At 44.7% G+C, this 23,707-nt stretch overlaps 1 protein-coding gene across 1 annotated transcript; it reads right to left on the reverse strand.

Moving 5' to 3' along the window:
* Positions 1–362: 362 nt before the first annotated feature.
* kcnk12 (potassium channel, subfamily K, member 12) lies at positions 363–23,333 on the reverse strand. The gene is made up of 2 exons (XM_079362959.1): positions 22,778–23,333; positions 363–1,436 (listed from the first exon to the last, which is right to left on the reverse strand). Exons 1-2 carry the CDS (start codon positions 23,115–23,117, stop codon positions 544–546), a joined length of 1,233 nt encoding a protein of 410 aa, XP_079219085.1. The 5' UTR covers positions 23,118–23,333; the 3' UTR covers positions 363–543.
* Positions 23,334–23,707: the final 374 nt, after the last annotated feature.

Consider the following 23,707-nt stretch of genomic DNA (forward strand, 5'->3'; position numbering starts at 1 on the left):
TGCAAACTTTCCGCAGACGACTCGAACTTAACAATCCATTGAAAACACGAGCTTCACTGTGCAGAAATCCTTGTGCTGTTCAAGGAAGACTCACGTCTTGTTTCCTTTGAATCCAACTAAGGCTGGGTTGGTAACACTACAGACAGGCGTACACACTTGCTGACAACAAATAAATAGCAGCTCTTCAGTGTACGTTGAGGTCTATTATTCCTTGACTACCTGACCTAGAAAAACGTGGACGACTGCGATGCGTTTCCTCGCCAAACGCCGGGGCAGCCCTACTTCCTGATCAACCTGGGTTATTTTGTCGACTCTGTGGTTCTCTCATCATGCCATCATCAAATCATTGCTACGACCATCACCAACAGTACCTGTTTTCTTAACCACAGGCTGTTAATTCCAACCAAGAGAATCAAAAAAAAAAAATCATACGCATCATGCAAAACAAGTTTCATTCACAATCCATGAAAAAAAAAGCCTCAGGTTTCGTTACACAGTTTAAATATTAAGAGCTCCCACGCTCTGTTTTTCACCTCCCTGCATCTATCTGGAGTTACTTGTCTCTGCCAGTCTGTTGTTCATGATACCGAGGGCGCCGACCCCCCCAGAGAATCCATTATGGCGTGAGCTGCCGCAGACCGTCCTGGGATATCCGTTCGCCGACTCCGACAGCTGCTTCTGCATGAGGGCCAGCGACACCTTGTTTGAGGCCGCTAAGTCTTTCATTGAAATCATCTCCCCTGAGAGTCTGCGCCCCTCAGTGTCACTATCACAAGGTCCATCCGAGTCGTGCGACGGGCCGAAGCGAGCCTGCCGACCCTTGCAGCCTGGACGGATGGCGTTACGTCTCCCCAGGAGGACGTTGGCCTTATTGCAGCGCTGGCAAAACAAGCAGCTCATTTTCTCCAGCATCCAGTTGAGCACCTGCTTGATGACGATAGAGATGACATTGAAGAGCGAGTAGATGCAGCAGACGCCCGTCAGCATGAACAGGAAGTTAGCCACCCTGTACAGGCTTTGATATTCGTACACTGCACTCTGACTGCTCACAAAGTCTCCAAAACCGATGGTGCTGAAGGTGACAAAGCAGAAGTAGAGTGAGTCTAAGTAGGCCCAGCCCTCCACGGGGGTGTACATGGCTGACGCACAGCAGGAGATTGTGATGGCTGACAGGCCGAGGATCAGCATCACATGGTACACAGACGGCTTCCAGCCTGGGAGGGAGTACTTTGAGAAGTCGTGGCGAATCCCCGGTGGAAGCAAACCACTGTTAATGATTCTCCGCTCTCTCACCGCCTTCATCACCACAGCCAGCAGCGTGATAATTCGCTCCAGGAAGAGGTTGAAGAAGAGGATGGTGGCAGCGCAGCCCAGGAGCCCATAAAAGATTAGGAACACCTTGCCTGCAACTGTCACAGGTGTTGTCATCCCAAAGCCTGCAAAGACAGAGAGAAGATATCAGCGGTTAGTCTGAGGCCAAAAACAGATTTTCACCCGCTGGAAGTCTTCAGATTTCTCTGGAGAAGTTTCTGATTAGAGGCAAAGGAAGCGAAGCATGAAAGCGAAAAAAGCCTCAAATCCAAATTAGGCTTCTTAAGAGTTGTGAAAAATGAGCTAAGAGTGGATTAAGAGGAGTACCGACAAGTGCTGCACAGAAAAAAACTGGATGCTAAGTTCTGTTGAGGCCTATTTAAGACTGAAAGCTTTTAAAAATGGAAACTGAAGATGTTAATAAAAGTAATGATGTGGTAAAACATCTTTGCAAATGAAGTTTCATGTCGAGAAAAAAAAAAGAAAAGAATGAAAGCAAATAACACAACGGGCCCTTTAGTGACCAAACATTACGTTTATTAGCTGCAAAAACAAAAGTGGAAGAAAAATAAAAGTTGTGCTCCAACAAACTTTTCGTCCCAGGTTCCTTCAGCTTGTCTGCGTTTTCAACGAGGTCCAAAGGGCTCCATCAACGCTCGGAAAAAGTAGCCGCTGGTGTGAATTAATGTTCTGAAGGCTTTAAGCGCTCTTCCTTTTAGAAATGCAAATCCCAACCTCGGAGTCCCTGCACTTTTAGATAGTACGAGATCCAATCAGAAACCTTTTTGGGGGGTTCATTTAGGCCCCCCCCCCCACACACACACCTTCAAATAAGGGAGATGAACCAAGCACTTAAAAAAGTAGCAGCTAGGCCAAATCTCTGCAGCTGGACACCCTGAATATACTCTGACATTATGGAAGAAGACTTTACAATAGTGATACTGTTCAATGTGATTGGCAGGGCGACAAAGCTGAAGGTCACAGGCGGAAGCGAGGGCGCCCGGAGGTAAGCTCAGGTAAGGCTGTGATTATTGGTTTGTTTCTTTTTGGCTGCCTGCTATCTCTATTTATCTGAGTGAATTAGAGCGAGTGTTTGGAGCTGACTGGAGGAGACGAGAGGATGTTTATGGATTCAGCTGAAACTTGAAGAAGCACTCGGCGGTCTCGACGAGAGTCACAGGTGCAGCTCTGATGTTTTAAATAAAGACGTGTTTTAAATCATCTCTATTGATTGTGAAGAGGGCCACGACTTTCACCACAGACGACCGGCGAGATCGCTCAGCTCGGTTTTTAAAGGGGGAACATTTGCGTTTCAGGTTTTCGCCCTCTTTTAATGTAGTATGACAGAGTCGGTTATATTTTCAACCTTAGCTGCCAAAAGGAAAGAAACACAGAGTCCGAGCTCGGCGTTCTCCCCACACGACAGGATTTCTGATCGTAAATATTGAACCCGTTTCATATTTATGATTTCAGTTGGAGGTTAAAACCACTTTGAACACACGGGCCAGTTGGGCCTTTGCTGACTTTGGTCTTTTTTTTTGTCATGAAACACAATAAATGAGTGTCATGGTTTGTGTTATATTTCAGAGTTCTGAGTTCTGTTTTATGTATTTCTCTGTGTTGTGTTTCTTTGTGTTCTTCTACGTTGTCTTTAATGTTGTTGCCTGTTTTACTTGTGTGTTCATGTTTCTTATAGTCGTCAGTGTTTCCTGCCTCTCTGTGTGTGTTTCCCTCCTGTCTTGATGACCCTGATTGTCCTCACCTGTCTCATTAGTCTCACCTGTCTCATTAGTCTCACCTGTGTCTGATTACCCCTGTGTCTATTTAGTCTCAGTGTTTTATTCCCCTCTTGTTGGTTCTTTGCTCCCTGGTTTTACTTTTGTGCTCGTGGGGTTTTTTCTCATTTGGGTTTTGTTGAAATAAGTTTTTGTTTGTGTTTTTGCTTTTTGGTTTAAATAAATAATTTTCTGCACTTGGGTCCTCCTCCCTGTTTTCTGCCCATAACCGACAATGACCCAGTGTTACGTACCTTTTGATGCTTTGGTATCAACACAGGTATCCATATCATTTGTTTCTTACCAGCACTGATTGCCATGTTTTAAGACCTCAGAATGACCTGTGACATGTTTCAGCACCAGGCCTTTAACTCCTTCACGTCTGATCAAGGCTACCATGCTGTGACATAACGACATTTATTGGTCCTAAAGAAGAGAGCACCTTAGATCACCTTATCCAAGCATCTCTAAAAGCGTCCTAAAAGAACTCTCTTTGAGAACAGGAAGTTTCCCTTTTTTCAGGATCTAATTTTTTCTTTTTTGAGACATTTTTTTTCTCAAAACTGAAACTGTGAACCTCGTGATAGCGCTGCGGATAAAATCAGGGATCACTAAGCCTGTATAGGATCCATTTTCAGGGAGCCGTGGTTATCTGAAAGAACTGTAATGACTGGATGTTCCACATCCGAAGCCAAAATGACAGAAAGCAGCCACGTCGAAAAATAAAGTATTGTCTTTGAAATCTCAATGCAGGTCAGAAATTATCCTCCAAAAATGATGCTGTTAGTAAAAAGGATGCATTTATATTCTCAACATCTGAAATGTAGAAAACAGTGCCGTACTTTCTGGGAGCAAATTTAAACACGTGCATTTGCAAATATTACTTAAACACCGACGTTGCAAATGTTCTGCCCCAAACATTATATGGTTATTTTTATGCACACTTCACAGCACTCATCTGCTCTTCTCTCTTCCAGGGCTGATGTAAGCACACACTCTTTAAAGTAGACACACACACACATACACACACACTGTCATTCCCCTTATCCACAGAACAGCAGATGGTAAATTTGTCAACAAATAAAATCGTGCTGAAAGATCAAGCGGTTCACTTCCAGGCCAAGGTTAATTGATTTTTCCATCATGTCGATCCTCCGTTTGAGTCTCCTCAGAACATTAGAGCGAAGCTTTTCCCCTTTTTCAACCGAGCTGCCCGTAATCATACTTGTCAGGTAATAAATGACATCAATATCAGGACAATACTTCCTTTATGATACCCAAAATGGCTTTTCTGACCTTATCTCGCGCGCTGAAACCACTCTCCTGTGGGCCCGCTGTTGACTCGCTGGGTCATTTAGATCAACACTGATTGATACGGATTGTTTTACAGAGACACGAGGGTATACAGCCCCCCACACACACACACACACACACACACACTTTAAGACCTGGCTGTCACTAAAAGACGTTTCTTGTCGAGGCGAGTCTGAACCGTCAAAACAAAAAAAAAGGAGAATTGGAGCCAAAATCGTCCTGATTAACCGTTGGCGTGTTCCTCGCTTCGCTCACTCGTACAGACGTGTTCAGCTGTTTTTCGTGACACCTTTTGAATGGTTCGGTTAAAGGAGCGAGACAAAGTTCAGGAAGCTGCAGAAAGGTCGAGGGGCAGCGATTACCCAAATTAAGCCCTCCAAGTGAAATCCTATTTCAGTGTTTCATAGCTAATTAATTAGCAGCCCAAGTCTTTTTAACCCAACTTAATAACAGGCAAACCAGATTACATGTGCAGAGCGACAGTCTCCTGCACCGTCTCTCATTACAGAGTAAATTACCTCAGAGAGGAAAAGGCACCAGGCATCGATTCAGTGTAGCGTTTCAGAGCCATTACTCCAGACCGCAGTGTCGGGACGCATTAGTGAAAACAGCACAATAATAGAAAGTAGAAGGAGAGGAGACGCTGCAGGTGAAGATGCAGACTCCACTTTGCATGACTTTGTTTACTCGCACGAGTTCGATAAGGACGCCGTCATTGATGTCGTTCATTAATGAAGCTAATTTAATGATGTTCATGGATGTAACATGACTTGGATCCTGGCGCTGTGACGACATGCCCCGGAGATCAGTCGTACGTTTTGAGTTTTTTTTAATGCCGTTTTAGAAGTTACCCGAGTGAGCAGAGATGCTTTGACTTGTCTCGCATGACAGAGAGAATAACAAGTGTGGGGTCAAACAACACAGGACAGGACGGCACGAACGCTAGGCGAAGACCTCTGGTACAAACGTTGTTGTTTAAAATCCTTTTGTGGCATTTGAGCGCTCACATCGTCTTCCTTCTTACGTTTTATAATAGTGCCGGTGTTTTCCACGGCGACTCGTCGCACTCATGCCTGATTTAAAAACCTGAGGTGACAATGAGTTTCCCTTGCTTTGTCTTTATCCTGTGCAGTAATTGGTATCTTGTTCAGCTTTCAACGCAGCGACCATACACGGTCGACTTCCTGTTTTTGATGTTGTAGATGTTTAAAACTCTTAATTGTTCGTCCAAACCAACGATCCTCTCTGCTGACCTCGGATGAGTCGTTTGAAAATCACGTGTGGGTTTAATCCCATTAAATCACAGCTTTGGTCGATTTATTTATTCACGGCTTTAATTCATGTATTCTCAAGCCACTTTAGAGGATAATGTGATGCTCTAATAGCTAATGATTCTCACACATAATTACACACTGGAGATTCAGAAAATGGTGCCATCAGTTTCCATTAATTACGATTTGACAGATTTAAGAGCAGAAGAAGCTCGGACGGTTCGTCAGACTGCTGGGAAATCAAAAGCAGAGGGGGGAGACTAAAAATAGATGGCTCGTGATTGGAGCGTTTCTGTCAAGTTTAAATCACTCGTGCTCAGCAGCAATCGGACCCAATTTAGAGGAAAAAGGTCTCGTTATAAAGCGATGGAAAATGATAATGGCTCATTGAGTTGTGCGGTAAAACCAGGATGCAAACAAATGGCAGAAATCAACGAGCTCGTTGATGCACTCTTCATTTGGTTTGGTCCACTCAGACAGCGGCTCTCCTCTCAGCAGTAATCAGTCATCAGATCTATAGCTGCTCCGCCGGTGAAAGAAATCTGCACAAATCTCCAACCCTCAGCACACACTTCATTATCTGGAGGGTCTGCAGTGCAGCCGAGTTAACAGCAGCTATTAAATGTTAACCTATAAAGGCCACTGGGTGAAATTACCTCAGGTGAAATATTTTATTTCCCAGCGCTGTGTGTGTGTTGTGTTTCCTGACAATGAAGCGAGCAGAAAGGATTTTTCAATAAGATTATAATCAGAAGATCACGACAGCTGCGGTGATGTACTCTCGGCTGTTTCACCGCCGTGAGAGGAGCTCATTTTACTTTTAGACAACAAGTCAATGTCGTGATGACGAGCCAAATATGTGTGAGTTCATTGCTCAGTACGTTCAGACTTCACGCTCCGTGTTGACTTTTACAGCTGCTGCGTTCAGAACGGTTTTTAACTCGGCTCCTTTTCTCCACCTGGCGTTTCGTCGTGTGCTAATCCGCTCATGACGACCTCTTCACACCACGAGGTGTTTCTGTTGAAGGTTCTGCTCAAGACGGGGTTGAGCTACACCTGGGCCTGGCGTCGCCCTCCTGTCCAGGCGCTCTCTCTCCATTTGTTCTCTCGGCCGGTGGAGTCATCGCGACGCGGCTGTTTGTTCTCGTCTCACTCACTATTTCATTATGTGGTTTATTATTTTGATTTTCCTCGTCTTCGACTCCCCCCCCCCTCCCCCCGTTTGTTGTTGCAGCCTGTCACAGCGTGCTCTGGCCCGTGCAGTTTGTCACCATGACAACAGTCTCTTGACACTGCTGCGGCTGATTCTGAGTTGTAAGCCGTCGTGACGCGGTCACCGTCGAGGTCGTGCGGCCTGAGGGGATCCTGGCAAACTGAGCGAAATCAGGACCGCAAGTTCAGCCGCCATCATCGCCATCCACTGATTATGACCTCACACATTTGAGGAGATGCACTTGGAAACGATCACACAGGAGGACAGGATTAAAACCTTTATTCTCTGATGTACCGCTCTGATTTATATTCAGCAGTCACAGAAAGTTCAACATATCAACCAAAAGACATCAGAGATGAGTTCAGTTTGTTTACGCTGAGTCGATGTCGCGAAACATCCTAAAATCAGTTCTTATTAATTCGAATCAAATGTTCCTAATAAAAGAGTCGAATAACGTGTTTGTTGCTTTTGGCTGCAGGTCAGTTTACAAGGACTCAAAATAATCAGCACACTCCTCGCTGTCAGGCCCAACCGATATTTGTTATTTATACATTTGATATTGATTTATTTTATATATTACCGTATGATAAACACAGTTATTGTTTTGATCCCTCAAATACAGTCATCGAAGATTTATAACAAAGACAAGATGGTCACCTGACTGAAAAAGAACTGAGCATGTTTGTTGTACAGCGCCCTCTGCTGGTAAAAAAGGAACTGCTACTGTAAGACAATGAAACGCAAGTTAAACGGTATTTGATGGTTGAATAAATCTGTGACATCAAAGCGTCTCTGTGGTGAAATGAGCCGATATGATAGTCACTGAATTTGCTAATATCGGCTGATATTATCGGCAGGTCGATTTATCAGTCGGGTCTTATTGATGTGTTTTTATAGTTTTGAAGTTGTAGATACTGATTCACTCTTTGGAGGTTTGAGCACATCTTTCTGAAAGGAAACATCTGCAGACATCCAGCTGTGAGGTCTGAGAAGAGATCAGGTAATTAGCTGAAGGTGGAGTGAATGAGCGAGAGGGAAGAATCTATTCTGTACTTGATGGAGACGAGTTCACAAGAGTTCACCTCGGAGCGTGTGGCAAGTTTGGTCGATGCAAATTTGACAAGCGTTGAGAAAAAGCGTCCAGACGCAGACATCGATTCCTTCTTCCTGGAACAAGACCTCACAAGGTCGACAATCAGGAAGCCCAGAACACTTCAATCTTTGGTCTGAAAAATCTGAATTTTAGGACCACTGTTGATTTGATTGGTTACAGCTATGATCGCAATAAAGAGCGGGCATGCAGCTCCTACTGTAGCGCCATGTGAGCCTGTGTGAGGTCATAAAGGTGACGACAGGCACCCAGGCATGTTCCTGTGTCTGAATGAAGGACATGAGCTGTACAGTCATGTCTCTCCGAGCTGTACTGAGTCTGAAGGTCATCGAGGGCACACGACTCGCACGGGGTCTGAGATGGACTCAAAGATTTATTGTAAGACCGTTTTGCAAACTTAAGAAAATCAAATCCCGGCCTCTTATTGTCTCTGCACGTTTCCACTTAATGAGCTAAAAAAAAAAAAAAAAACACAAGCTCCAGGTCAATGCATCTGCATCCCACTGGTGGGAATATTCTGAAATCGACCTGCTAGAAGCTGCAACAGAGAACGCCACCTCCCTCTGATGACTGTGTTTCTGCAGAGAACAGGACGTAATTAGTCATGGGGAGGCGTGGCGGGGGTCTGCGGCGAGAGGACAGAGGGCTGAGGAAGCAGAAACACGGCCAGACCCGAGACATCATCCCCACGCCATCTGCTGAGGAGCCGCGAGGATTTACGGCAGCCGGGATAATAAAAGGAACAATCACACTTTGCACCACAGAAACCTTAAAGACGAACAGGTCACTTATCTGACAACGTGGCTGCTTTTTAAAGAGGCCAAGAACCAAATCCAAAACATCCATTTGATCGGCTGCTTAAACCGTAAAGTCTTTTAATCCGAATGATAATTAACAAATGGGCGATAATGTGCAGAACTTCTCTTAAATGGAGTAAGGTGTGTTTTCACAGCGTCGTCTGTGCACTCAGGACTTCTAGATAGATAGATAGATAGATAGATAGATAGATAGATAGATAGATAGATAGATACTTTATTGATCCCGAGGGAAATTCAGGCATGAATTTCTTGCATGAAGCGTCGCTCTCGTCTCTATGACAACCGTCGCTGTACGACTGACACAGCTCCGATCATTTTTTAGCATCGTTCTTGTTTTAAATCGTTTTGCGATCAAACGCCGAGCGAGGAGGACGTTGCCACAGGACACATGTGACCTTTAAGAATAAATGGAGGACGTTAGCGGACGTTGCTCGTGTTTGCTAACTTCTATAAAAGGGATTTTTGAAGCTTGCTGTGCAGTTACCACTTGCATTCATTTGTTCTTCCCATTCTGGTTCAGAAAACAAAAAGATACGGGTTGTCACATGCACAATTGTGTTGTGTTTTTTTTTTTTTTTTTGCCATGTAGATGTCTATTAAAATGACACCTGACACGCCCACACAGTCTTGTTTATTTGCTCTCATGAATCTGATACCATGAATGCTTGTTCACGAACTCAAGTCAATTATCCACAGGCTTTAAATTCATCCTGTCCTCGTTATATTTATAAAACACCTGAAGCGTCCTCGTGCAATATTTCTATAGAGCGCTGAAGCACAGCAACATTTCCCGCTAACACACCCACACACACAATACATGCAATAAGTAAATACAGTCTGTTCTGCGTGTCAAGGCTCTGATAATGATAATGAGTGTTTTGTGCTACACATGGCTGTGCAATAATTAGAAATAATTGACTGAGGTGTTCTGAGTCAATGCAGATACAAACTACAGCTCAGACGCACACACACACACACACGCACACGTTTAGGAGTAACGAGGTAAGAGAAACACAAACATGCACCTGATGAAACATCCTCTCTCAGGTTTGTTTAACCCCTGTGTGACTGAATCCACTCTGTTTTAAATGGTCTCTCCGTGCTGATATCTCGGCCTGGACGACTGATGACTCCGCCGCTGTCTGCATCGATCTGTTGTCCAAATACGCTGCATCGTCTTTGGATCTGCGCCAGCTGTTATTTCTTTTTCACTTCATTTTTTCTTTTCGTCTTTGCAGATATTTAAAAGACTCCGACATGCATGGATAACATCGGCGTGGTGTCTCACAGATAAGGAAGTGCATTTAAAACTCGTGGGGCTTTATCGTCTATCTGCAAACAGCAAGAACAGATTTTGTCCTTTCTTGTGACTGCAGTTGTTCTCTCATCAGACTGATATATCTTCTCCCTGATTGATCTAAAGGGTTCGTCCTTGTGTTTCCTATTATCTCGTGCTGTATGCACAGTCAGTGTTTGAATAAAAGCTTCGCTTCATAAAGCCGACCTGTACGATCCCCTAAAGTAAACACACCTGTCCAGGTGGCGCTTTTGAAACACTGTCGTCCTCAGATCCCTGGAATCATCACGTGCTATCGAACACGTCAGACTTCAGGGATGATTTAAGACATCAAGATGCAGAAATGAAAAGAAACAAAGTTTTTCATATAAACACAAGATTCTTCTTTTATCGTCTACTGTTTCCAAAAATGCTGCTTGTAATTCACAGCATCAATGGACAAGCGGCGACACACACACACACACTTCCCTCACAGTATTTACAGAGGGTCTGTCAGGAAAAAGTCCAGGTCGCTGTTTGTATTCACACAACGGGCAGCTCTTCCTGAATATTTCAGGGAGTGTCCAGGTGTCCCGTGGATGTGTACAGCAGAGGCACCGGTGCTGCAGTTTGCTCAAACAGAAACAGTCTGCACAAATGTCGCTCAGAGAGACACTTCACCATTGTGAGGACATCTCCGAGCCTGCACTGTGTCACTTCTCCCTCCGTGGATTTACTACCTCTGCTTTTTCCAGAGTCTTTTCTCCACACCAGTTCACCCGTATTTTAACTCTTCCTGGAGTTCAGGATGATATGTACTTTATTTTATTCGGACTATATGAAGCCACGGCTCCCTGAAATTTGAGTCTGTGCAGGAACTCGATGAGTGTCAGCGGCCGCTCAGTCACTGACAGCTGCAATAATGATCATGGATCAAACACGTATCCCGCCGCCTCAAAGAAATGAAGAAGCAATGCTCTGTTGCTCACAGTCCAATTTTTTTTATATTCTATTAAGTGAATGTGCCCACTATGAGTCTGACACTCTGTGGCTCTGCCAGCACAGAGGAGGCTGGCTGATTTGTAAAGGCTGGCAAAAAGAGCGTTTCAGCACATTCAGCTTCGTGTGATCCTGGTGTTTACCAGGGATAATAAATCTTGCATGATGAAAATCAAAATGCATGCCAAATGACTGTAAGAGATGTACAGCTGTTTCTTGCATTATTTAGGTTCTAGTGCGGATAGCAATAAGCCCCCACAGTAGCTCATAAAATCCAGTCTGTCAGTCTGATCAGCACTCAGAAAATCTCATTTTTAACAAGAGAAACAAACTCTTCTGATATTAAAAATATACAAGAGTCTTTTCTTCGTGGCCATGTTGGTTCCAGTACTCAAAGCTCGGGTGTGGAGTTCATAAACCAGCTATTGAATGAAGCCTTTTAATCACTCATAAAAGAATTATGAATTGAAATTTAAAAAAGACAGACACACCTCTTCAAAACTCAACCTCCTTTTTTCCCCTTTTTTTTTCTTTAACAATGACTCGTGACGATTGTTAAAGATTTCTTTGAAAAGCTCCACAGATGGAAGTTGAAGTCCGGTCTGTCGCCACAGTTAAAACATGCTGTTTCCTCCGGCAGCTGCAGGTCTGCTGATGTTTCCTTCTCTTGTTCACGTCTTTCATTATAGCAGGGGGAAGACACATCAGACAGGCGTGACTGACGTCGCCATGGTGATTTCAGACGCTAGACGCATGCTATTTTGTAAAATTGCAATCAGGAGGAAAAAGCCTGAATATGAGGGGAAACGGCTCGTGGTTCTGCTCGCACTCTGCAACAGTCTGCAGCTGTACGACAAACACATGACAGAAGTGAATACAGCTGTTCTGCTAACAGCTTATCAGGCTGTGATCAGCCCCGGTGCCCGCCTGTAATACGCACATTAAAGTTAAGCACCATTGAGGTCCGACTTCAAAATCATTGGTCCAGAAATAAATGGTCAGAGCTGCTCTCAGTTTGCACATAACATTTGTGTCTGACAGGCGAGGAAACAAAACATGGATTCACGCCGCTTGTTCAAGGTGCGATGTTGTCCTCCCCTGTTTTGTTTGAGCTTTCCTGTGAATGACACAGAGCGGTAATGGGGCGACAAAGTCATCCCTCCTCCGTGAGTGTGAGTGTGCATCAGCTCCAGCTGTTTCTCTGCACGCCACGCTTCTGCATCAGCGCAGTGAATCCACAGATTGGTTTTACGTCACTGTGTAGTTAATTTGTACAAAGACGATGTCACAGATTCAAACGTCTCAAAAACTCTAACACAGCCAAACACACCGAAAATAACTTCAATCATCAAGGTATTGTTTTGTTTTTATTTATCGGTTCAAAATGCAACAACATGCACCTTAATATCAGACCTCGCTCTACAGCTGTCAGGAACAGAGAGACACACTAACTATAGAAGACGAGGTTGCTAACATTTTTAATTCTGTTATAAAGTTTTATTATGGGGTCTTATAGGGGTTGACTCGCCAGCCTCAAGTGGCCACTCAAGGAACTGCAGCTTTTGGTGCTTTTGCACCGTTCGATCTAACGACGACTATGTACACGTCTAACCTCTTTGCCCATCACTCTTTTCTCTTCAAACTTGCCCTTCAGAGTATGAAAGAACCGGCCTGCTCCTTCAGCCATTTGTCTTGAACGCTGATGAGAAATATGTTGCAGCTAGCATGAGTTCAAGCTTCAGGGATGACAAAGAGGCTCCGTCGCTGTTTCCATCTCGTCTAATCTAATAATAATGATAAACCATCCGACTGATTCAAGGTCAAACTTAAATGTCACGTGTGCCTTCGCTTTGCCAAGTCCGACATGATTTATGTTGTTTTTACTGCAGTTTGAAGGATTACGGTTGATGCTCTTAAATATCTGAAATATGATCAGCTGTAAGTTTTTTGTTTTCAAATAATTCTGGGATTTTAGATACAAATGTCCTGCTGTCTCTCTTCTCTGTCACAAAGTGCTCGCACTTGACTCATACAGACCGCTAGCTGCCAAATGATGCTGCTCGCCAGCTTGCTGTTAGCTTATCAACATTGATAAAGATTAATATCAATAACCCCAAACGGCAAATGAATGCCCAGCTGGAGCAGAAGGGCAACACTTTTCCACTTCGTTAAAGCGAGCCAAACTATCCCAAAGTTCATAGAAAAGGACTTTTCTGCTTATTGGGCAAGTCAGCATTATCAGCAGCAGCAGCAGCGTTAATTATGAGTGATCATGATGAAAATATTAACACCAGAACAGGATGTGAAACGGCTGTGGGAAAAAGAAGCCTGATAGGAAACGGGTCAGAGGTACGCAGGGTTTATTTAAAGAGCCGAATCAGTGAAATGCTAATCAGTTTATAAAAAGAGGAAGAGGAGGAGGAAGCCCGGCGATTCTGCTGTGTCCTCTAAAATGATCTTGGTATCACTCAGCCATGATGGTTTGAGCCGGAGAGTTAAGTCGAGGACACACTTTAGCGAGCCGGGGCTGATTTATGACCCGCTGAGACGGAGCACGGAGGCGTGTACAGCAGCAGTTAAAGATGGGATTTATTGAAGCCTGTGCCTCTCAGCAGGTCTGCCTTTCACACACACACACACACACACACACACACACACACAAAATACATATGCACTATTGCACACATCACCTCAAAGCATCCAGTTCGGTCTCGGAGGTAATCGGATGCGGTTTTATTGTCTCGTCCTCAGCCTGGGTGGACTTTTATCAACCCGTCAAGACCACCGCTGACCGGCTATTTTTCCACGTCATTACTTCGTTTCTAAGGAAAACGCCTCTTTCTAAAATAACAAAAAAAACTTCACTTCATTCCTAATTTGATTTGTATCCTCATCGCATCCTCGCGGCGTTACAGTCTGAGCGAGTGACTCACCGCCGCCTGCACTCAAGTCTTGGTCTAAATGTCTCGGCCTCGTCTTGGTGTCGGAGCGATCCGGTCTCTGGTTTATTTCTTGGTTTAGGTCAGTGAGACTACAACACTATTATGTAATGTTCTTCCATTTACCAGACTCAATCCATTTTATAAAAGTCATTTTTGTGTTTGTGTGTTCTTTAACAAAGTTTGCTTCTTAAATCCACGTTTTTATGTCAATGACTAAAGAGCTCAACGAAGGTCCAGAAGTATTTATTAACATTAACACCAAAAAAAAGCGCACCAAACTATTTAATGTTGGATCTCTATGAAGATCACAGTGGATTCTGGGATGCGTAGTTTCTTTACACAGTCTGTGCCCTTTTTTTAAAATTGTTTTTTCTGCATTCAAAATTTTGATTTAAGGATTTTCTGAAGTGTGAAAGGAAGATTTCAATGTAGAATTATTATTTCCTGAATCAGAGTGGGTGATCACTGTTGAGCTCTAATCGATGAGCTGAGAGGAAATGTTGCTCCTCCATTGTGGTCCCAATCTGATTAATTAGTCAAATTCTGGTAAGTGACTTTGAAGACGGCGCCCTGCTGCTGTTGTGTTTGTGAGAGCGGCGACCGTGACGCCAGATAGAGCTGCTGCGATAGGTCCAGGAGCACTGCAGCAGCATGGCAGGCTGGAAACTTTACAAAGTGAGGTCTCTAAAATAAATTGACCTGGGACCCAAGTTAAGCCCCGACGTAAAGCAGTTTAATGATGGAAAACTGTCTCTGTGGTCGAGGAAGAGGCGGCATGCCAGATTAATATCTCTTCTTCCAGCAGTGGAGGACCTACCCTCACCCGGCAGCCCTGCAGCGTTCTGCCCCCTCAGAGGGCTTCCAGAGAGCTGGCCAATCAGGAGAAAGTGGGCACTTGGTGAGGGGGGGGTCTTAACACCCTGACACACCAAGCAGATGGCAAAGGACGGACTGTGGCGTCGCCTCACGTTGCCACAAATGCTTTACTTTTCGCTAACGTTAAAGGCTAACAGGAAACTCGCGAATAACCTGTTTGAGAAAACGTCACTCATGTTGGCGTGTAGAGAAGAATAAGAATCATCGAAGCATCATTTGTGCAAATATTTGTATTGTTAACGACTGATTTAATGCAGAGTTAGGTGCAGCTGTGGGTTGTAAACCTCAGCAGTTGGTTGGTGCAGCTTTAAGGCAGAAATCATGCACACGCAGCGACTGGATTCATTTAGTCACAGTCTCATGGAGCGTCCGTGCTGCAGTGGAGCAATTTGGCTCCTCTTACTCATTGGGGGGACAACATTTTTGTGCTGAGCTTTTGGGCTGCACACAATCTGAAGCGACCCCCAGTGCCTTTCATGTGGCTGAAGGTCCCTCCGTTTTCCATTTTTAACAGTGACATTTTCTCTGAGTCTGTGATTTCACAGAGCGGCCCAGGAGATCTAAAGAGCGGAGAGAGAGAGGGGGGGGGGGGCAAAGACGTCAGCAGCAGATATGAGGTAAAGAAAGAGTCACGATGACTGGCTTACTGCTTGTGTAACTCGCCCATATAGATTCTCTTTTGTAACAGTTGGATTGTCGGTCTGCGGCGATGTTGGCCACGGCCTCTGTGACATCACTGGCTGCATTTTTTTGAAGCCTCGAATTCAGCTTTCTGGCTGCAGCCGTGTGGGATTTCCAAAAGGCCGGAGCTGGAACCAAAAGGCATAACCAGTCGAATGAGCGACTTACCCACAATGTCTCCCATTGAATGAGAAACTTTTCGTGGTCTTTACTGACTGGAGATATTTAACATCAGACCAGAAGAAGTCGAGAGGGCTTTGTGAAACGTCGCTGACTCATCACTCGTCCCAATCTCCCTTCCCAACAGGGAAACCTAAAACTTCCAATCTTCCACTCAGAGCGGTCTGCTCTTCTTCAAATCTTTACTCCCATGCACGAGCTGCCATCATACATCAATGTATCCAAAACAACAAATAAGTTGGAGGTATTTGTTGGTTCCGTCCAATCAAATGAGACCAAGACCGATCTGAGTGCTATAACCTTCGGGGAGGAATACGACAAAGAATTCTTGGACTCTGTAAAAGTAGCTGCTCCAAAATCCATGTTGTTCGTCTCACCGACACCCCAAGAGTGGAATTAGCTGAGATGAAACCAAACCAAACAAACAGCTGACCTCTATTCGTGCATTATTCTAGGACTGAAGATCATTTGAAGAGGTAAACAGCTTGTAAAAACAAATCAAATCTTTATCCCCTGTAAACATGTTTTGATTTGTTTCTGTGATTTGGGACCTTCGGGGATTGATTTCTCTTTTGGAGCCACTGGAGGAACTGCTCTTTTTTTTGGCGCTTCTCCATTCCTTTAAATTCTCAATCTCTGAATTTATTGCTTCATTTTCCCACACAATCCAACAAATTCCGTATTAAAGGGATTAACCATACTCAGTTTAAAACACGGACGTCATCTCATGTCTGTCAGAGTATTGAAAATGCTATCGCTCTTTTTTAAATTTGAGATTCATTTTTGGGCCTTAAGTGAAGAGACAGTTAAGCTTTAATTGGTGCATACCCATCCCTCAATTTTAAACAAATAACTTCAATGTGGAAAAAAAATAAAAAATTGTGCTATTTGGTAAAGTTGTTTATTTCTGCTGCAGAAACTGGAATTGCATCATTGGGTGTGCACAGAGGCTTCTGCAGCCTGCCTCAAGTGGACACGAGAGGTTGCTGCACTTCCTGTTAGCTTTATTAATCAACACCAGAGGTAGCTGCTGACTGCAGGATCGACATTAAACCAAAAACATTACAGACAGAAGAGGATTTCCAGATGTGAGATTTCCAGATGTGAGACGGGACGAAAGGCGCTCCGGGAATGTCTAGAAACATTTCTTAAGTGAGAGACAGACGGCAGGAAGAAGTGTGAAACGTTGCTGCGTATCGATGAATCTTCTTTCACAGATTGCAAACCTCTCCCACCCACCACATTTATAACACACACCAACAGTAACAGCAACACAGATGGTTTCTGTCCCAGCGAGGCATCGCCGCGCGCTTAATCTAAACGACAACACCACATCAAAGCAAAAACACAACCTGCCTCCAGGGAGCCACGCTGTCCATCATGTGACATTTCAAACCGCTTTAATGCCAATGCACACTCTGCTCGTCGTCTTATAACCTCTGAGACATGTGAACAGGGTGCTGCGGGAACAGTTTGATTGGGGTTCTGGTCGGGGAAGCGTGTGATCGACACACAGGCCTCACGAAGGTGTCTCAGTGCAGCTAAATCGGCAGTTTTTAACAACGGCACAAGTGGAGGAGGACGATGCTCTGACTAAACCGTTTGACTTGTTGTTTACTCACACTGCTCAGAACACAACGAGGGAGAGGATGTGTGTGACATAATAAGCGTTTAGTGTTGTTTGGCTTGTCAAAAGTATGATTAATTGATCTCAACATGCTTGTTTCTGTTTGCGTGATCTCAAATAATCACTTTCCTGATCACAGCAACTCAAATATTTTCACTTAGATGATTAGCTGGGCGGACAATGACAGGCTTTGTGTAGCGGAGGGTCACATCGAGTGTTCATTAACTGGACTCCGCAGAGTTTGCTGAGTCTGTAACATCTGTACTCATTTCTCAGCTTCTACACGGTGCAGAGTTACACTAAACAAGACAGGATGATGCATCGTCTCTTACTCGGGGGGGAACACTAATGTGCCTGATGCAAAGGCTTCAGAATTTAATCTAATTTTGCACATAAACTTGATATCCTAAACACAGACGGCTTTCAAATTCTCATTGCAGTTCTGCAAATGTTTGCTCCCAACCACCAGAATATGGAGCCAATACTGTGTCCTGGTACGATGGCTTGACTTTTAGAGCCATAATGTTTCCTGTCAGAGGTGTTTAGGTTTTAACACTCAAACCCATAAGTGTCATTTTAGACATGACAAATCTGCTTCTTTAAGAACGGGAAGTTTCATTGTAGGAAAAAAAAGAATCCATGTGTGACTTAAATGTAAATATGTGACATTTGTTACAGTAATGAAGTAAAATCTCCACTCTGCTCTGATTCAGCCATGTCCAGTTGCCTTTTGGATTAAACTTTGAAAAACTGTACGTTCATATTTCACGTTATCAGCGTTCACAGTTGATTCATGTTTGTTTGGTTTTTTTCTTTGTCTCGACCGACGCTGGAGCGAAAAATCTGTCTCTCAAGTTACTGGATGCTCGTTCATGTTCAGCAGTTAGTTGCAGATTTTCCTTGTAGTTCTGGGTATGTTTGATTGTGTGCATGCTGTTATGGGACACAAAGTCAATACCAAACACACGCAGCACCGTGTGATTTCACTTCTGATTTGTGCAGCATGTTGAATCTGATGTGACGCCACAAACAGAAACCCAGAAGAGACGGGAAACCACAAGCTCTCTTTGCAGTCTTAAGTGAGACTGTAGATCACAGTGTGACCGTTAGCTTAATGAGATCCTTTTAAATACCACAGTTCATCCTGGAATCAGTTCTTTGGGAGGGAAGAGGCGATGCCTGTCCCACTGAATCTTTAGAGAGGATCACGCTGTCATCTTACTGCAGCACAGTTCCATGCAGTCAGGATTTCATCTTACCTTAGCTATGCTTATTTTGCAAGTTGTGGACTGCCCTCATTTAAACGGACACGCTGCACGAAGGTCTGTTTTGTGCCGTTTGTTAAACTGTCCTGTTTGCTTTGTCTAGCTTTTGTGGCTTCTCTGAGTGGGCGGATAATCTTGTGATGGAGCAAGAAGCTGCAGTGGCTGCCAGGGGCAAGAGGAGGCGAGTCGAGTCCATCCCCAGGAATAAATAGCCCAGAACAAAATCCAAACATGCAGAGTGTAGAAACCTGCCAAAGCACAAACTGCCATAACTGGCTGGTCCCACTTCATCTTAACAAGTTAAAAGTCTCAGATCAAACAGCCATCAGTAAGTACTTGAATTTCAGATGAGTGTTCCCATTGAAGCACTTTGAATGCAACCCAGTCCTCCTCCAGAATGTCATTACAGTAACTTACAATTAGAGCAACAGGGACGCAAACGGCTGCAGAGAGCCGTCCTAATTGGCAGGCAGCAGCTATCAATCAGCCCGGTGCGATATAAATAGCTTTCTTATGAATAGAAGCAAACTCATATGACCTCTTTAATGAGCGTGATTACAGTACAGCTGTGTCTGACGATGGAGGGTAGGACCAAACATCTGAAGAGTTTGACGCTGACACAAAAACAAACTGAAGATGAGACGAAACGTGGAAACACTACGAGAGGCGAAAACAGCCACGCTTTGGGTCTGCTGCAGTCAGAACAATGCGGATTATCCACGGATCATAAGATCCGCTGTTTGAGTGACATGTCCAAAGAGTCCTTGGGGAAGATACTGAGCTGTCGGCGTGTGACTGACGGGTTTGCACCTCGTACGACAGCTTTTGCCATCAGTGTGTGAATGTGTGTATGAGAGAGTAAATACACACAGCTGCTTCAAGCTCGATGGTAATGACGAAGCTAACATGCTAACTGAGGCGAGGGTAACACATTCATGTTAACCATGGCTGCATTATAGTACATGTTCTTCATACACCATGTATCATATTATTAATCTTAGAGATAAAAAGTCAGAGGATCCCAAAGTCCTCTGGATTTTTTTTGTTTCTGCATAATTTAATGCTGAGTCATGATTCAGATCTGCTGTTCTCATTTAATGACGATATGTAGAGAAAAGTCATTAAAGTCTTCGTGTTCGAAGCACCAAAACAATCTGCTCTAAAAGCCGATGCAATGCTCAGGTTGTTGTTGTTATATTGAAGTCTATGCAGTGGAGGTGAACTGACTGAAGACTGACCAGTGTATATTAAAATTTCCATCCATGCCCACCACATGGCGGAAAAGTTGAGGCTGACAGGAAGTTCTTGACCTTTGAAACATCTCTTCTTGTTTTGTTGCCAGCTGAGACATGTCCATGACACCTGAGCGACTGCAGAAGAAGTTTCTGTGTTATGAAAGAAAACAGCATTTTAAAAGTGCTTTTTTTTGCCCAGTGCTGTTTTCAAGGACGTAAGTGCACACCTGAACCTTTCACTCCTTAAAGTGCTCAGAGAAAATGGACATTTAAAAATCGACAATTTCATTACAACTGGGCCGAGAAGGATAATGTGATATGAGCCGTTCAAAAAGCTCCAGAACTTTTAAATGCACAGAAAAATTAAGTTGTAAAGAATTACAAATACAAAGAGCTGGTTGTGTTGCATATGTTTTTGTCTCTATGAACAGAAATCTGCAGAATCTGAAAGCTAAGGACATTTTGTCAGTGTGGGCAGCGTTGTTGTCCTTTCGTGTTTCTGCAGGCGCTGGTTATGTAAAGGCGAAGAGTCGGTGAGGAGTGGAAAAAGAAAAGCTGGACTGCACCATCCTAAACGCCATCCTGGAACCATTAAGGTCATCGTCTGATGAAAACGTGTTATTGTAGCGAGCTCGAGGAACAGATAAAAACCAGACTGTGTCCGATATCACTGACTCACTCCCTCCTGCCTATACAGTGAGTTAAAACTAAATCGTGCACTTATTCTGCAAAATTAAAAAAGATGTCCGACACTCCTCGCTCACTCGCCGGACTGACGTGTTGCACAACTGAAGCGTGCAGCTTAACGCCGGCCGAGGATCAATAATGACCCAAACTCATTTATTTGTGGTCACAGATTGTGGTTGCGTGTTTGTCATCGTCATTCAGAGAGACGACAATCTTTCTCGAGGTCAAAGATTTAGACTGTTTTCACGCTGGTCCCTCCTCCTGTCCGTCAGATAGTCACAATGCATTGTGGGATACGATAAGTGGACTACACTGGGTGTGATTATGCTCACTCTGAGGATCCGTACACACCGTTACAGAACGGCATGTTCACTACATAGAGAGTGCTTTCAGAGATGAAGCCTCTACACTCGAGATAAAGGAAGACTTGTCCTGAACGACCTTGATGACACTTATCTGAGTAAATGTTTTGCTTCTTCAGCAGAGCCTCAGACAAACTTGCTGACCCTCCCTCAGGTCTGTGTTGCCGTCACATGACTGCCCAGATTGTATTTGTTCAAACTATTTTTTAGGCAAAGCTGAAATATGTTGTGTTTTGGTTTCCTGTTTATCTGGAAACTGACCATTGAACATGACCAAAGCTCTGTGTAAACAAGAGCCTCGACTGGCCTCAGCCTCACTTTCACGCTTCAAAGTAAAAGTGTGGAGGCGCATCAAGGGGAGCAGTTTGAGTGTCACTGCTGATTTAAAGCCGGAGCAGGGATGTGTATGGGAGGAGCATGTAGAGTACACAGGGGATGCCAAGGCGGATAGAGATGTGTCGGGGAGGCCCCCAAAATCCCTTTTTATATCCGCAGCTCACAAGCGTGTTGAAAAAGTAGCACGCCAGCCTGAGGGAAGGGGGGGGCAGAGGAGGAGATCAAAGAGAGATGAAAATCCAGACGGAAACCCATGCAAGTCTGAGAAAAAGACAAAAACCTGCAGACAGACATCATCCTCTGTTCACCCCCCCATCCCCCAAGCAGCTGAGTCAGTTTATCTGATCCACTCGGGGAAGACTGTGCTGTTGCATGACAACTGGAGCACAAAGAGATCCAACCTGCTTCAGACATGTACACAAACACAGCTGCTGTGGTGATCCTCCTGCTCCTGGGTGAGCTGAGTGCAAGAGAGAGCAGAAAGTGGAGGAGCCAGTAAAGCTCTCCTGACAGGTCTACAGTAAATAAAGTTGTGACAGGGCCTCTGCTCCCGTGGAGCCATCGGTTTGCCTTATCACTCCCTACACCGCTGCTTTCAATTAATAGGAGGAGCTGCTGGAGGCATCACAGTGTCCATGTTGTGTGTGTTTGTGTCTTCAGCACAAGGTCAGAGTTAGACAGATGCTGTCAGCTCAAGTGATCACCTGGACCTTGTTTATTTGTTCACCCATTCACTCACTCGCTCACTCGCTCACGCCTCTCCAGCAGTCAGCAAGGGAGGGGCGGATGATACAACAAGCGAGCTTTAGAGCCATCAGGCATGCAGTGCAGCTCACCATTGGCCCCCCAGGCTGCCCTGCGAGGGACACTTGCTCTTTTCTGACCTATCGCACGAGTAAATGTTAAAAAGAGGGGGAGCAGACGGGGCTTCTCATTGACATTCCTGCCGGTTTTGAATGGAAATGTGGCAAAAAGAGAGAGACTGCACCCATGGGTGCTGTCCTATAGCCAGAGATGAGTGTGCCGTTCCTGGCATGCGGGCGAGTCAGATGCCAGAGTCCCCTCACAGCCAAAATGTAACAGGAGTGGAAAAAAACAAAAATGTTAATCTGTTATTCTGCATGTACACCAGTGGAAAGAAGCAGCCTCAGGGTTGGAAGCGCCACTCGCTTTCCCATCCAGACTGTCACTCATTATAATCATTTAACCAACAGGACACATTATTATTATCAATTATGTAACTTGTTGTCATACATGTGGCTTCATTTGAGAGAAAGGTCTTTAAATTGGCTGCTTGGTCAAATAATCCAGTTTTCTTAATTGTGTGAGCTGATTTTTTCTCTCTCTTACTATGTGCTTGGACACACATGGTTTTATATGACATAATGCATGTTCTTTTTTTTTGTTTTTTTTTAAAGTATGCTAGCAACCAAATGCACAAAAAAAATGCACATAAAAGTGAGGGGGGAATGAGTAAAATGCTGCATAGATCACCAACCTATAGTCGACACCACAGTTCCAACAAAATAAAAAGCTCCAGTAAAATCCCATCGTGGCCTCAGCGCGTCAGCCCGGATCCCGGCGGCGATGGCAGCTTCGTACTCCCGCAGGAAGGAGTTGAGGTCCTGCAGGCTGATGTTGAAGGTCTCGCTGAAGTTGTGGAGCGTCCCGTTCCAGCGGCCGTGAGCCCGCAGCTCAGAGGGCCTCTCGATGGCCGAGAAGACCGCAGCGCCGCACAGCAGGTACAGGACGATGAGGACGGCGAGCAGCACGAAGCGCCCGTTGTCCTCGTTCAGGTGCAGGGAGCGGCAGTCTTGCAGTCGCTGACCAGGCATCATCCAAATTTCAGCACCACGCGCGCGTCGGACAGCGACAAGCTCCACATCGGAGACGGCATTCACTCTGCTGCAGGTGTCCTCTGGAAGTCACTGTCCTGCTCTCTCACTGCACTTCTGCGGTCAACATTTCCACTCGTGAGCCCTCCACGTTGTCCCATTGTAGTTGTAAAGTGAGATTACGTAAAGCAGAGAGGCTGAGAAAACGCTCCACTTGTGGATTTTAAGTCTGCACATCCACGACAAGAGTTCACCAGGAAGCTGCAAGCGCACGCTTTCTCACAAGACACATTTTCTGAATAGTTGTTGCAATGCAGTTAGTGTGTTTAGTGGACTGCAGCTTAAATCCAACCAGACGCACCGAACGCTTCTTTGTCCAAATGCAAGCAGTGGTAGTAGTATCCGCTGGGTCCCCTGCACCAAAATGTCTCACAGCAAAAGACCAACAGGACTCACGAATTCCCGCAAGTTACAAATCTAAAATCCCAATCATGTCCTCAAATAAACGCATCTATCCTCAGGCTCGCTGGCTGTGTGGATCTGCAGCTTTCATGTGGCACATAACATCCTGTCAGCGCATATGGTGAGATCAT

The sequence above is a fragment of the Symphodus melops genome, assembly GCF_947650265.1.
Source record: "Symphodus melops genome assembly, chromosome: 15".
Lineage (NCBI taxonomy): Eukaryota > Metazoa > Chordata > Actinopteri > Labriformes > Labridae > Symphodus > Symphodus melops.

Coding starts and splice junctions, on each gene's coding strand:
- kcnk12 (XM_079362959.1), bottom strand. CDS start 23,117: ATGATGCCTGGTCAGCGACTGCAAGACTGCCGCTCCCTGCACCTGAAC. Junction 1,437..22,777: donor AACTGTGGTGTCGACTATAG/GTTGGTGATCTA, acceptor CTGTCTTTGCAG/GCTTTGGGATGACAACACCT.